This window comes from Sipha flava, unplaced genomic scaffold (assembly GCF_003268045.1).
Source record: "Sipha flava isolate LNK unplaced genomic scaffold, YSA_version1 176_pilon_pilon, whole genome shotgun sequence".
Lineage (NCBI taxonomy): Eukaryota > Metazoa > Arthropoda > Insecta > Hemiptera > Aphididae > Sipha > Sipha flava.
The window spans coordinates 340,772-357,785 of record NW_020272062.1 but is presented as its reverse complement, the minus strand read 5'-3'; the positions used below and the strand labels follow the sequence as shown (position 1 = coordinate 357,785).

The following is a 17,014-nucleotide window of genomic DNA, read 5'->3' as shown; positions in this document are numbered from 1 at the left end:
GTGTGTGTGTGTGTGTGTGTGTGTGTGTGTGTGTGTGTGCTCGTGTGTGCGCGTAAGCTGTGGCTGTAATCGTGGGGCGAGGTGAGGGAAGGTGTTTCGAGTAACGCGCGCGAATATCGTCCACAGTGCAGTGTGACTGTGTGAATGTGTGCGTGCACGCTCGCGTGCGTCCGGGAGTCGATGTGTGCGTGCGTGCGCGAGTACGTGTATACTATAGTGTGAATGTGTGCGTGCGTCTGATACAATATTTTGGTGCAGAAAAGAGCTTTACGTATCCGCCGCGTGCGATCGGGTCCGTGAGGAGGAGAAAAAAAACATTGGCAATAGATAATGGATTGCGCTCGTGCGTGTGTGCGCTATCTAGCGACGACGTACTGATACGGCGAGCGGATTTCGTACCGGCCGGGCGTTGATGTTACAGAAGCCTTAACATAATTCTGTGGTCGTCGACCGCGCGCGGGTGGCAACACCTACGGAACCTGCAACAGTGCCGGCAACGTAATCGAGGGGGGCGCTCGCTTTCGCGTACTCACGGTCCCGCGCAAAAATTGATCATGCGCGCCGCGGCACGGCTGCTCCGCCACCGTTCCATGTTATCACCATATGGGTTTACGACGCGGTTCGTCTGCTTGCAAGTACGGCACACCGCCGCGGAGTGCACTCCTGGAGCGGTATCGCCCCGGCGTGTCAACTAGAAGGCCGATACGCATGTGCTCAAGACGCGGTCCGACTATTTCTGAACAACCTCCGGTAATTAGATACAAAGTTTAGAAGTTAGGTTGTGCAAGATTTGCAGATCGTTTTCCCGCGAACTAACCAAGCCGAAATCAATATTTCTACGTAGATGTTGAACGCTCCCCCCTTTATGTGTTAATGGGTCGGCCATCTGATGGAAATTTTCAAATGTCGACGCGTTACGTTGTACTTACACGACATTTTTGGTAATAATATGATTTTATTAAAATTAATCATTTTCTTATTTTTTTCCTTCTCCGTGGAGATTTCGTGTCACCCCTACACTATGTCCATGTCAACCCAGTTGAGGAACATTGATCTACTGGAATAAAACTTATCAAAATTCGTTCTACATTCAAGCATAAATTATATACTTGATTTATATGGAGGGTTGGTGGTAAATTTTGACTTAATTCTGGAGCTTTCGTCACCCAAAATAGGGTTAAAACCCACAGGTTCAAGACCACTGTTTTAAACAACACCCCCGGTGTAAACAGTTATGTTTTTAGTAGTTCTTAATGGGAATGACTAAATTAAATCCATTATTCCCCCCCCCCCCCCCAAATAGCTTCGATCACCAAAGTCATAATCGATACTTTCTAGACTGGGGATATTAAACTCCATGACAAGTTTCTATACCCCAACGACTAGCCACGGCCGCGAGAGAAGGCGTATTCAGGTCATGAAGATAGCAAACAAATTTTTAATATTATTATTATTTTTCCTGAAACATTCAAACTATAATAAATCATCAGCGTTAGACGACCGATCTATCCTTTTATTACTGCTGTAAATAAAATTAACTGTAATCTATTTTCTAATCGATTTCTATATCAGTCTCCGCTTTATTTTCATACCAAATAGTTATAATTTCTAAACTTATGTAGTTATTGTCGAAGACCGATGAATGTTTCACTTTGATTTATGGAAAAAATAAAAAATCGACGCCACGCTAAATCGGTCATGATACACGTGTCAGCTAATTGCATTTAAACAACGAATTTAAGTGTGATTGTTTTTTTTATGATTAACGGACATTAATTTATTAGACGAGATTTAATTTTTGTTCGAATTCGTGGGGTATGTACCTACGTGACAATATTTTTCGTAATTTTTAACTTATATAAATGTTTTCAATAAATCTCTGATTTAGGTTTGTTAGTAATGAATAATAAAAATAATAATAATATTATAAATACCTTAAAAATATTTATTAAATTACTGTTTAATATATTCTAGGCGCAAACTATTTAATCGTCTAATTATGCGATATAAATTAAATAAATTAGCTGGGTCTCAAATTTTTAAACGTTAAAATATACTTTATATACTTTTCTTTAAGTAAATATTCACTAATATTGATTCAAATCAATAAAAACATATTTTGTATAGGTTTGGTTTCTATTATTATTTAGAAATGTTTAAAAGCACTCGAATACTGGATAAGTACGTAGGTACTACCATTGATTATGAATGGCATTACATTTATTTTAGCTTTGAAAAAAATTCTTCAGATTAGTTTTCTATTTAGATCTGGGTATCATATTGTTAAATCTAAAAACTAAAATCTAAAATTTTAAAATTTGTATAAAAATTCTAATGAAATAAAATGAACGAAGAAAATAATAGTTTCTAACTTTCTACTAAGAAAATATACATGAACATTTTTATTTTTCAAACATAAGACATTAAAAATTTTCAATAATACAGTTAAGTGTCATAGAAAACAAATGTAATTATCTAAATTTGTGTTAAATACAGATATTTACGTGTGTACAGATGTTGACATTTTTTTTGAAAATATATTATTTTTTACATTTTATGATTCAAAGTTAGTTAGAAAGTATTTTAAGCTTAAAAAACCTAAAAACTACTTTAGAATTCGTAACTTTTGACGACAAAACAAAATAATTGAATAGTATAAATTTTAAAGGATTTTTCAAATTACCAGTTAATTTTCAAGAAAAATTAACAATAAAATATTGGAAAATGTTAGCACGAAGCCGCGAAAACTCGATTAAAACATGTTTATAATTGTTGAGTGAAGTTAGCTATAAACCGTCTTTTAAAAATCTGATAAATATTGTTTTAAACTGTATTACTTTAGTTAGCAAATACATGTGTAAGTAAATGTCGAAATTACTAACCATTTTTTTCACCACAACTGTTGTTTTTAACAAATTCAATTGTATTGTAAATAGAAACATAGTATGCTAAATAACTACATTTTTGGATGCTAACTTATTCGAGAATTAGTGATCGGATAAGTGACTTAACAGAAATTGGTCGGCTGGCGATTGATCTACCGTTCCGCCACGTCACGTCTTAGGAATATTAAACGTCTTTTTAAAGTTTACATCTGAATAATAGTATAGTGATAAATATAAAAATCTCTAGTCACTTTAGTTACAAAATAATTTAGTTAATAATTAGTAATTAGTTTAAATTGTTTTCAAAATGTACCTTACGTTTTAATGTTTTTTACAAATTTAACTAATACAGCAATATAATCGTACATGAATTGTAAAAAATTATAGCTAAAAACGAAAATTATTAAAAATAATTTTTTTTAATTTTTACGAAAATTGTTAACACTTGTTTGTAAATAATTTAATAAAGCTATATGAATGTGGTTAGTCAAATATTTTTTTTAGTCCTTATTTTAAAAAACATTTTGATGTATATTTTTAGGGTTCAATATTCTATGAAGTTTAATTTCACTTAAACACTAGTGAACTATTTTTTACCTCATTTTACATACTAATAAAGACATTATAAAATATGTACACAAACCCGCACTCATATTTTATTTGTTTGCATGTTAAAAATATTATCTATTTCAAAATTGTTGTAGGGATGTATTACGTGTACAATATCATAGGTATACATAATAAGATAGCTGTTCTTAATAATAACAGGTAATGAACATTGTGTTACATTTTTATCGTTTTGTATCTTTGGTAAAATGGTTTTATTGTATTTTATTTTATCTATGAAACGGTGAGTACAGTGACACAATTTAGATTATAGGTATAATATGAAGAATATTTTATTAGATCATTGGTTCTCAAACTGTTTTATATAGACTTCTTTGTAGTTGTCATACAAAAGTCTATACAAAAATTAACTCAATAAATACTAATATTAATAAAATAAAGATATTTTTATTGGTATCATGTTATTTTAAAGTACATGGGATCTAATTATGGAACGACTAGGATATTTTAAGACAGATCTATATTTTCGAAAGAACAGTTTGAGAATTGTTGTCTTGTAGAAATTTCAGTATATATGCATTCATAAAATACTTAAACTTTCAAGTGTTCAAATAGATGTACACAAACTATATAAAATTAGATTAAAACGGGTTTTTAATATTTATAAAATAAAGACATTTGCGAATTTTTTCTGAGAAATGGTTAGATAAGGATGTTTTAAATTATTTATTTATATAGATTGAATAATATTTTTTAAGTAAATACATTTTCAGAATAAATTAATTTAATACTCTTAAATACATTGTACGTTATTTTTTGTTTTTAATTTTAGAATTTAATAAATTTATTTTAAATTTTCCATCAATTTCGTGAAGATATTATTTTGGAGCAATTACTCCTTTAAAATTTGATAGTGAGTTGGTAGGTTCTGCTATTTTGGATTTAACAATAATACATTAAAATTTAATAATTTATTTTATAAATAAATAATGCAACTTGTATGGCATCATCACCGGAATGTTATTAATTAACTAATTAAGTGTGAACGAATTACGAATATCTGTATAAATATAGATATATTTTGTAGACAAAAAATATATATAATTTTACATGCATAATAGGGTTGGCTAAATTCAAAGGAATTTCTTGTACAGTGTTAAGAAACAAAAATATTTAAAAAAATGTTTGTCTTCACAAAATAATTTAATCAAAATAAATGGAAGAAATATTAAGCTGTGAAGTAAACAAAATTTATTGCGATGGATTATCGATATCAAACATTTTTTTTTAGTTTTTATTTTGAGATAGACAATCTACATAAATAAATATATCATAAAAATATTTGATATAATGACATACATTTGAGTGAGAAGGATTGATGAACGAAGCCATTCATTAGTGACACTTAAATTTTATTATTTAATTATTAACTTGAAGGAGAAATATGTAAAAATAAACTTAAAACAAACTAAGTATTATATTTACCAAGTGTTATGCAAAGTGTTATAGATTTATCTAGAAGAACTAACTTAAAATTTTCGAAAATCAAATTAATTTATATCTGATGTTTATAATGTAATTAAATCAATTAAAATTATGAGTCCAATAGTAAATTAAAACTAGACTATTTTTTTTTCAAAATATAGGTGTATCTTTAAAAAAATATAGAACAGTTATGGTTATTTTTAATTAAATAGATTATTATTTAAATATTTTCAAACTACAGTAGGTACATATTATGAGTAATTATTAACTAAAAAATGACGATTTTATTTAGAAAAAAATGAATAAATTGAAGTACTATTATTGATTGATTATAAAATTTTTTATAAAATCTATTTCCAATCTCAATAAAAAAATAATATGCAAATTTTTGAAAATTATTGGTCACATGAAAACATTTAAATTATTTTATTGCAGGTAATAGTCATTTGGAGCCACCAATGAATTAATTTAAGTTCAAGTAATGTTTACAGTAGGTACCAGTTAGCTACGCATCAAAGTGAATTGAGTCGAAATAGGGTTATGTTATGTCTTTATATAGCGTATGGGATGATTATTATAGCTAAAAGCAGGCGTGAACTCGGAGCGGTTTAGAGGTTCATCCCTCCTCAAAATATCTGAAAATAATTACGTCTCACAAATTTAATAGTTATATGAATGTTTTCCATAAGAATTGCATATAAAATGTAAAAATATATATATTATACAATGAGTAATAAAGCATGTTATCAACATTTTTAATTTTTTTTTAAATTTCTCTCTTCGAAATGTTTTCCTTCGTTTGCTTCTGGCTAAAATGATTTTTGCAGAACAGTGTGCAATGATTTCTTATTAATTATTTAATGAAAATAATTTATAGGGATTATATTTTAAACTTATTAAGGATGGTATGTAATTACTCTAGGTGGTCTGATTGGTTTGTTTCAATTAGAAATAAAATTCGAAATATGTTAACATACAAAAATTAAGTTTTATTCATTGAATAGAACTTCAAGTAAACTTCAATAAAAGTGATAACAGCCCGGACACTTTAGGGAATAATAAAATAAATATGTCCTTACAAACAATTCTTATCTATCAATGATGTAATTCTTAATTTTTCACTGTTTTATCGTTTTATAAGTAATTACATAATCCGACTGCTCATAAAAAAAGATGATTAATTAATTTTAATCCCAATAAACCGAATGAAATCGATGCATTTTGTTTTATTATACGGTGATGAAATATGTTCTTAAAAGGATAAATAAGTAAGTGTTAAATTTTATCATGGGACATTCGTTAATGATGGCTAAATTAATATTGTATTAAATGGTACGTTCACGTAAATACTTTTACAAATTAGATATGATTTTTTGCGAGTTTTACACTGTCAATTCTATAATATTACTTATTTAAAGGTATTAAGTCGAATTATTTTTTAATTAGAATATCATTTTTATTATAGAATGTAAAAAATTGATTAGCCTTTTGAGCGAATACCGACATTTTTATTGGAATGTGGTTGATACTGAAATAATTTTTATTAACTTGTAAAGTTATGTTATTGTTTGATTTAAATACAAGTATAGGAGGCAGGAGTTATATATTCTGAACGATTCGTAAAAAATATTGATAAATTATAACATTAATAAAATTTTTTATCAATACAGTTGTAACAATATCAATCAAAACCTCAATTCACAAACAAACGTTGTAAGACGTACGCATAAGGTATTTGATTGCAAGACATATTAATTGAGTTTTAAATAGATCTGTCAAACATTTCATTATGAAAATAATATACAAAACTAATAATTTTTAGCAGTCATAATGTGAAGCTATAAATGGGTTTTCGCAACCATTCGTAAAATATATTGTATAACGCGTGATATAGTGTATGATGTGCATACGTATATAATATTGAGTGTAATTATCATAGGTAATATTTGTTCAAAATAATAGCCAACATTATGTGTTCATAAATTGTTCTTTTTCGCATTAAAAAGAGCTAACTCGTAAATATTTCACTCTAATTTCTTTTAAAATGACATCAGTTTATCGTATGTAACGCGAAATCGGTTAAATGGTTACATACCCTTTTTATTTTATATTTCCGATTTTTTAAACCACTCCGGCGGTGGATTTGTAGTTCGTGTGGTGACAGAAACGAATAAAAACATTTTAAAATTAGTTTCAGATTTTCCCAATGAGTTTTTTGCCTTTAGTTGTTCTTTCTAAAATTCTAGCTACTTTACTCCATAAAATTATCCTTGGTAAACCACCCATGTCTATTAAACAACATCACCATGAAAAACAATGGACCCCCCGCAGCTTAATTCGCCGATTTCTGTCTTAAGTAAATAATTCGGATATTATCGTCTGGACACTGCTATACGCACCACATGTCTTACACAGTTGGAACATGTTGTTTTTCAGAGAAAACCGTAATATACGGTCCGCAATCGCGTGCACCTACACAGCGTGGGCTCTCACCTGTAGTGTTCTTCTTGTTTACGATGAACCGTGTAAGACTGGACTGACGGATCATAGCTGTGGACTTGATGACAAATTTGTGCGCGTGTGATGTGTGCGAGCCGCCTTGGTCGGTAGCCCGGGATACACGTGTTTTCGCTCCTGGCGGCGCGTCCGTCGGCCGCCATAAACCCACCACCTCGGTGTGACGCATTTCGTCTGTCACATGGCCACGGCAACCTGTGAACACCGATGCAGCACATAGTTAATTATGATTTGATTGCAAATAATAACAGTGTGCACTGGAGAGGGAAAGTTATTTATTTGCCAACACGTGGCAGGGGTAGAATCGTAATAAAATACGTGTACAGCGAGTCAGTATAATCCATATTAGGAAATACCAACACCAGTAGTAGTTTTTCGAAACCGCAGTAGGTATTACTGCAGTGCAGAGTTATTCATTCGGTCGGTTATCTTAGATATGTACAACCAAGGCTATAGTCGGCAAAATATTTTTTTGGGGGACTGAGGTTAAAGTATGGTTTTTCAGTAGCAAATTTTAAAATTTTAAAATTAATAGGCATTTAAAAACATTCAATTTTATTTTGAGAAAAAATTCTGGGGGGAGGGGGTCTGAATCTTGTTGCCCTGATTATGGTTTTGAATACAACGGTTTTAAAGGTTTTAAGACTGAACAATGATGTAAAAATTTAATTTAATAATATCCATATTATTTTCATATCGTAATAAATTCAATCAAAAGGTCATTTTCCCTTTTTTTAAATACCCGTCCGCATCTATTCCTTACGCAGAAATGACTTGATCAATAAATTGGTTGTTCGAAAAAAAAAAAACGGAACAAACAGATTATAATGTCATAATAATACAAAATTATGTAAAATTAAACTGTCTCCGAGTAAAAATCCTGCAGTCAATAAATTTATCTCTGTAATTTAATTACAGTACCAGGCGTTTTTTGGTCTGCAATTTAATTTAATTATTAACAATATTGATAAATGGAACAAATAAATTGTGTGAGCCGCAGTGAACGAGGAAGATTCCAAAATTAAGTGATTAATAATTATAGTAAATTATTATAATAATTAATTATTGTTTTAACAATATTATAGGAAATCAATTTATAAAGAATAATAAGGGTTATTCAATTTCTGATTGTTTTATTGTTTTGAGATTCATTTTTTGTTTTTTTTATCTTTTATTATTATTTTATTATTAACGACAAAGATACATTCGTATCATGTCCGGGAAGATATTCGCTGTTGATTGAATATTATTTTTTTGGAGACAAATCATGGGCGCATTGGATAATGGTCATGACATATTATTATACGCTTGTACTACTCTGATACAAAAAGAAATTCAACCAAGCGTTGAATTTTAATCTATTTATTAACTTGGATGATTTTCACATCACATGGCGAGAATTGCATGAACAGTATAGAAACTAAAAAAAAATTTTAAATTTTGATCCTTTTAATAAAATAATAAGTAACTTAATGGATTTATTATAAATAATTTGAACATAATACATTTTATAAACGTATACAAATAATTACTGTATTTTGTTTTTTACTTTTGTTTATATTTCTCGTATATTCAAAGGCAGTGGTGGCTTGAACTATTTTTTCTTGACTCACAAAAATAATATTATTACACCATCCACCCTAAAAAAATTGTGACTGCTACTAAAAGGTGAATTCATAGGTTTTCAGTGGATAAGTAATGGATATTTAATTGTTACATGTAGTAAATATATATCCTAGTATCACCCAAAACCAATTATACTTATATTATATGACAAATCAACCCCCCACTAATATTTCTGTGAATCATGTGATTTAAATATACCTCCTTCAAACTACCACTATTCTAAGGCTTACATATTATATAAATAATTATAAAACTGATAAACCTTTAAGTATTTTATATTAAAAAGATTTATTTATTTATTCAATCATTTTAAAATATGGATTATTACTATGATTGTAACTAAAATCAATAAAGTGTATTATATATTAATGTAAACAGAAACTTTGAAAATTTATTTAATTCCTTAGAATAGTTTCATTCGTTTTCATAATTTTTAAAACTTCATGTAAAATAAATATGGTTAGCTAATAGTTAGTTTAAATCATTGTTAGATCATTGGTTAGAGAGTTTTTATTTAATACCTATCTGTTTTATGTTAAATTAGGTTACCTACATGAAGTATGGGATGTATATATTTTATTGTGGAAAAAATGTGGTTTCATCATACTTTTATCGACATCAATTTCATATTAATTAATGTTTATTTATATTTCTGGTAGTTCATAGTCGTCAAAGATAACATTTTGTTTAAACAAAACTATTTAGGTATTTGAAAATTTCAATAAAGCTTTGAGCACTAATTATCGATTTGAATTAATTGAAGTTCTGCATTTTTTTGTGTTAAAAAATATATTCAATTATATAAATAAATAATGATTTGTGTAGTATAATTATTACACTTGATATGTTGTGTAATATAAATTTTACGAGTTACAATAGTTAAAAGATATATGATCGACTGAAAATGAATTCCTGGTTAGTGTGGATTTAAAGGTGTGTCTAAGCTCTAAGATTATGACCTACATGTTCGATATGACAAAAGCAATGATAAAATAGAATTACTTTAGCTTGCAAATAATATGTGATAAAAACATGTTTTTTACGAATAGGGTAAGACAAGGTCTTCTGGGTGTCAAGGGCAATTAATCAAAACTTTCTCTATTCGTTTTTTTCTTTGTCCATTAATTCTTTTTATTAATTATTAATTGTTATGTTATTATGATAAATTTAACAAATAATATCAAAATAAAAATAGCTAATAAATAGCAAATCAAATGTTATAAGTAATATAACTTATTACAATTAAATAAATAATATCTAAGTAAGTGCTTTCCTCTAAGGTTACTAGATATAAATAATATATAGATATACATATTAAATGAATTATTTCTTGGTAATTTAAAAAAAGTTTAGTATTTTAAAACATCAAAACACCGAATTTAAATAGGAAATGGTTTAGTAATTTATGGAAAATAGTTTATCTGATAGTTAAATGAAATTGTAGAGAATATATTATTTTCAGACAACAAAAAAATAAATCATATTTATTATTCAATAGTTGATACTAGTGATGGGAATTATTCGAATATTCGAATTTCAGTATTCGATACTACAATATAATACGTAACAAACATTATTCGTTTAAGTTTTCGCACAACAAAAAACGTTTAATAATAATATTATATGGCTTATGGTGCATAAAGTCCTGCGAGAAGCCAGCGATATTTACTATTTGACAGGGCAATTAAAATACAAAAATAAAAATTGTGCAAAATACTCGAATATTATAATTAAATTATTATTAATACATACAATTATTATTAATACAGTATAAACTATAAATCACTAACGCGAGCATCACTTATGACGAGATATTGCTTACAATAAGCAAAACGTTAGGTCCCGGCACGGCATATATGATTGTATGTTAAAATATACGTCTACAACGAGTATGGTTATTACGAGTTATTGGCTATAACGAGTATAATAAAGCTAACTATGAACAAGTACCTGCAAGAAGAATTATTTTCGTATCAATCATTGACATATATTATCTTTAGTCGTGTAGATATGGATTACTTATTAATAATAAATAGTATAAAAAGCTTGTCATGGAAAAACGGATAAAACAAATTAGGTATTGTAGCATCGAATACTGGTATTCCAATATACCTTACATTACTATAGTTGATACTAGTTGATAATTGGACTTAATATCAAAAAAAGGTTATTAATTTATTCGCATTAAGTAGAACCCACTATATTTTCAAAGTGGCTGTTGTGATTCAAGGTTTTTGATTATATCTATACGATATTGGTGGATACGATTAAATAAGATTAATAATATTATTTTCTGTACACGGCTTGTGTGAACTCATTAACATAAAAAAAAAAAATTCGGAAATCCAATTTAAAAATTCATATCTTTGTTATTTTTAAAGGCTTACAATTCTAAGTCTATTTCAATGTAATAAAAATAAAGTAGGTACGCATGTAGAAATACATACTCATACTATGTATAATTTTAAATTGTGAGTTTCTAGATAAACACTGAAAGTTACAAAATTATTTCACAATTCTGAGTAAAAGTAATTATGAATGGTTTTTTGAAATAGTTTACCACAAAATCCACTTAAAAGCGAATAACATATTACACTTTCAAAAGTATAGCTGGTATATACTTTATTTGATGTTTATTATAAAATTGTAATAATGTAATATTGTTTATTATTTTAAATTAATTTAATTAAGAAAATATCAATAGTACACTATTAAAATCAGGTTAAACAATAATTTAAATGTTCTTATTTATTAATAAGTATTTAATAAAGAGGTATATTTCTACTTTACGGGACACCTTATTTTTTGCATTTTTTTTTTTTAACTTATGTAGTTAAGTACGCTGAAAATGATGGTGAAGTTAGAATTTGGCGCTCGGACATAGTTTTGAAGTTATTGCACTTCAAATTTACTATATATTATATTAAATAATTTAGAACATACCTAATTTTCGAATGTGGTGCTGTAGCCCAGTGGCAATATCTATAGGCAGTAAATGTTACGAGTTCCAAATCCCCCATATCTCGTGAAAACTTTTTGCACTTTTTTTTTAATGTACATGGTATTCAATAATATTATTTCATTAATTTAATCATTATTATTATTTAAAGCTTGAATTTATCATTTTGCTATCGGTTTTATGCTTCAATTATAGTAGACCTTTATAAATGTGTAATAAAATATTTATTTGTAATACCTTATATTTGTGGTTGAAACATGTGATTTACTCGCGCAGCGAGGTTTTAGGTTCACATACAAATCATAATCCTATCCGCAACATTATCAACGTTTGTACAAAAACTAGGTTAGGCTTAGATTATAATTCCTCTTGGAGTGAAGCCCCATCCCACCGAAAAGTGGCATTCGAGTTTGTGAGTGGAGCCGGCCGGCGTAACGAGCGAAGTCCTAAAATTTTTAAAATTACAGTTCCAACTTTTCGAAAAAAAATGTAAATAATTTTCATTAGGATAAGAGATCAAAACCAGATACAAAATTATCGTAAAAAAAAAAAAAAATGCAAAAATTGATTTAAATCTGTACGATTTTTAACCTCGAACTCGGTTCCGTAGATAAATAATCAATGCTGCTACCATTGCGCAACGCTTTAAAATATTTTCGTATATGCATAAGGAGTATTTAAGAGTTTTAGTATAAAGTTATAAACTTTAACTAACTATAACTTCAAAACTAATTTCTTGCGCCAAATTCCAATTTCACCATTATTTTTTTCACCCAAAATATGACTAAGTCCCCCAAAAAAATTGCCAAATTTTAGAGTGTCCCGTAAATTAGAAATGTTCCTATTATATTTGTAAAGTACGATGAGTTTTGTGTTAAAAATGCGTCGTCAGGTATACAAAGTCAATAAAATTGCGACTCTATTTAGAAAATTTAAAAATTTACTTTATCAATAACAATGTTTGTTTGATATAGAACTACAAGAGCTTTATTTTTATAAAAATGTTTACCTAAAAAAATACAAGATTTGTGGTTTTCTAGTCCATCTTAGAATTTATAATATAAATATATACATTATTTTTCTCAAAATAGTTCTACTTGTTATTCAAAATTTTAAATATCATATTTTCTTAATACATTTTTAAATTATTATCTTAATATATTGACATGGTCATATTAATGATATTATCTTTTATGGATTGTTAAAAGATATATATATATATATATATTTACGACAGTGAAGTTAGCTTGAAGTGCAAACTGTTAGTTATTAATCATATTTAATAATAGACAGGTAATATGTACATTTTTCAAAATGAAATTATAATGTTCTAAACGTTTGTTAACTAAATATTGTCTAATAAAGGGACTAGAACCAGAACCTAAATGAACAGGTTCTGGAACCTTTATTTAAAAAAAAAATGAGAAACCGTAACGTTAATTATAAAACGGTTAATTTTGGTTACCTAGTATTAATATCTTTTTAGTCGGTTCAGAAAAATAGAAGTCAATTTTTTATAATATTTTTATCTTCTTTTGTTTAAAATTGTAATTAATTGATAAATTGTATTAATGCATAAATATATATAGAGTAAATAAATAAATGCGTAACCGGGAGTATTATTATATGTTTAATCGGTTTCGAATTAAAAATTCAACATCAGTTATATACAAAATTAATGAAATTGTGACTATATAAATATATAATTTTTTTCGATTTATTAATACGTACATTCGATAAAAAGAAAAACGATTACAGATATAAGTTTATAATATATTAACTATAAAATTAACCTTTTTATAAATTTTTTTTAAAAAACATTTACAGATATAAATTAGAAACAAGGTATCATATCAAACATAAAAATAAAATAGACTATGTATTTTATTATTATTATATTTTTTTTATTTGTTTGAAAGTTTATTAATATATTAATATATTAATTCAAATTTGTATGATATGTCAATGTTTTAGATTCTGAGTGCAGTGAATGAAGATTTTTTTAAACACTGTCGTTTGGTAAAAATCTATAACCAGTGGTGTTCTCAAACAATGTACAATAAATAAATTTAAAATGTACATAGTACATAAAAATTAATTTAAATTTAAATTTGGAGATAAATTTTATTTTTATGTTTTAAAATAGAGTTTTAATTAGTAAATATATTCAAGCACACAGAGTATACTTTTAGTATGCTTAGATTGTATATATTATTCTATATATTTTATATTATGTTATGTTATACTTTATTCTTAATTATTATTGTATCAGTCACTGTTACTTAATTATAGTCAGCTACGACTCAGCGTAACTACTACCAATGTTATTATTATGTTATTATATTCAATATTGTACATATATAGTATATATTAGTTAGTAATTATATCTTATTAATTATTTTATTCTTATTATTCTAATTAATTATCATGTTAAAATTGTTAAAAATTGTATCATTGTAATCATCAATAGATGTAGAGCCAAGGCTAGGAACATCTTATTTAAAAAAAAAAAGTATGCTTAGTATACTCTTAAAAAAATGTATGGGAACATCATTGCATAAAACAATATAATTTTTATTTTTAACAACCGAAAATACTTAGTATTTTTTAGAATTTATAAATCACCCTTATTCTGTTTTACAATACTGGAAACAAAACTGGAATCCTTAAGATAATTAATTTAATAACCTTAACCAGAACCGGAACTGAAATACCCAATAGTTTCCAGTCCCTGGTCTAAACTATCATTGTGGTGTTTTGTAAAATTTGGAAATTTATGTATCCAAATTTATGTATTTACCAACATTAATTATTAATGTATTTGGGTAGATATATATTCACCTCTCTATCACTATATATAGATGTACATAATACTAATAGTATTAACTAATACTATTATAATTTTGTTGAACATATAATCTGAAGTGTAAAATTAAAGGAATTTCGGTGTAACTAAGGTCTCATAGATATGACATGATGAGGTAATCAAATAAATGATTTAAGGACGAGATTTAAATTGTTAAATGGTTAACAGATTATGTATTACAGTAGTATACAAGCAGCACCTCAATTACAATTAAAATAAAAGTTCAATGTATTGTTATTATGTTGAACATAATATTCGATTTGACTGTATCGCAACTGAAATTAAGCTATAGTTACAAAATTGAATCAATAATGTCTAGATAATATTCACATTACATTGATTTCTTTATTGAATATAGACTGAAGTACCTCTATAATTATGCAATACAATGCTGATTTATCTTTTGAATACCTATTGAATTTAGTTCTTATTAAATAATTAAAAAGTGTATAATTCACATGTTTAGAATACTTACTTCTTAGCGGTGAATATATATATATATATATACACTTGAAACTAAATTATTTATTATAATTCATAGTATTATATATTATTTATATATTTTAGAAAATTTAGAATAATAGTTATTTTTACTTTTCAGAGATTGTTTTCCAAGCATATTGTTGTATCATTGAATCATTAGCAAAGATTTACCTATAACAATAAAGTGTATTGTACATTTTGCCGGAATGGTGGTCATTGCTTTTTGAATGTAAAACGTCGCTGCATTATTCATGTCATCACGAATATCAATTTCATACATTGTGTGTAAATTATCTTGGTATTCTTAAAGTTAATGTTTCAAATAAAGTATAATCATGAATCGACGAGACGTTTGCAGAAAAAAAGAGACAAAGAAAAAGTTAAAAGGTTTACGATAACGATTAGGTTCTTTCAACTTCATAGTTATATTTTAACTCGTTATTACCAGAATGACAAATATGATATAGGCCAATAGCGAAAAAACAGTACTTCAATTTTTATCGACATGGAGAATAAAAAAAATATGAAGTGTTGACTATTGTGTTGACCCATATACTTTTAAAAATGTAATTTGTTTTATTGTCGTGTTAAATAAAAGAAGATAATAATAAAATTACGCATTGTATTAGATAATTTTAGTTGGTGATACTAAAATGTATTACTAATATTTGAAAGAAAATTATTTCGATGAAAAATTGAATGTTTTATAATTATTTTAATGATTATTTTTAACATGCATTAACAACTATATAATCTGTATACTTTTTTAATATTATTAATTTATTTATGCTTCGAAGTCTTTAGTTATGATACATTTATTTAAAAACTGTTATTAAATTACCAACTTTAATCGAAATTCGTAATATTTTAATCTCCAAATCAAAGACATTGTAGTTCATGTAAAGTATGATATTTATTATAAGTGTTTAAAATTTTGTGATCAGAGGATTCGATATACCAAGAGTTCAAATAATAATATATCATTAGATAATAATAATAATAATATAAAATAATCAATAATAATAATCAAATAAATTATAATAAATAAATGATAATAATTTTAATAGGGTTAATAAATAATAATTAAATAGTAAAAATCTGAGTTCACTTTTTCTTGGGCGTGGTTAAATATCTTATGAGAGGCAGTATTCATCGGGTGAGGATAGGGCTTGAGATGATGTTCTGCCTCTAATATATATAGACATATTTATAATACTTACTCAATTTATTAATTCATCTTATATAAACTCCGTATATTATTTTTATGCATCTCATTTTACGAGACAGTTTACATATCGTATATAAAATATAAGAATACTTATACGATAATTAATTGATTAAAGAATTAATTTAATGTAGGTTTGAATAATGAAACTGTGACACAAAACAAATGTAAAGTATTTGAGTACTTATACTATAATTGTTTTTTTTCTTATAATTAGAAACAAAGTATTAAATACGTTTTTAAAAATTAACAAGAAAATAAATTGGCAGTAAAATTAATTTTGGGTTATAAATTAAACAAACTTAATTGAAAAGAGTTCAATAACTAAGTACAATAACGACCATATAGTAGTACATAAAATGTTTGATTATATTTTCAAGCCTTTATTTGTTAAGTAAAAC

The 17,014-nt window shown here is 26.8% G+C and overlaps 1 protein-coding gene across 4 annotated transcripts in view; it reads right to left on the bottom strand.

Moving 5' to 3' along the window:
- The window catches only part of LOC112680425 (protein phosphatase PP2A 55 kDa regulatory subunit), a 74,437-nt gene that overhangs the window by 4,932 nt on the left and 52,491 nt on the right, over positions 1–17,014 (bottom strand). For all 4 annotated transcript variants that reach the window (XM_025550509.1, XM_025550507.1, XM_025550510.1 and 1 more), the window contains one exon: positions 7,431–7,649. In XM_025550509.1, coding sequence (XP_025406294.1) covers positions 7,431–7,623 — 193 coding nt within the window. In that variant the 5' untranslated portion in view covers positions 7,624–7,649. The remainder of the gene's footprint in view (positions 1–7,430; positions 7,650–17,014) is intronic.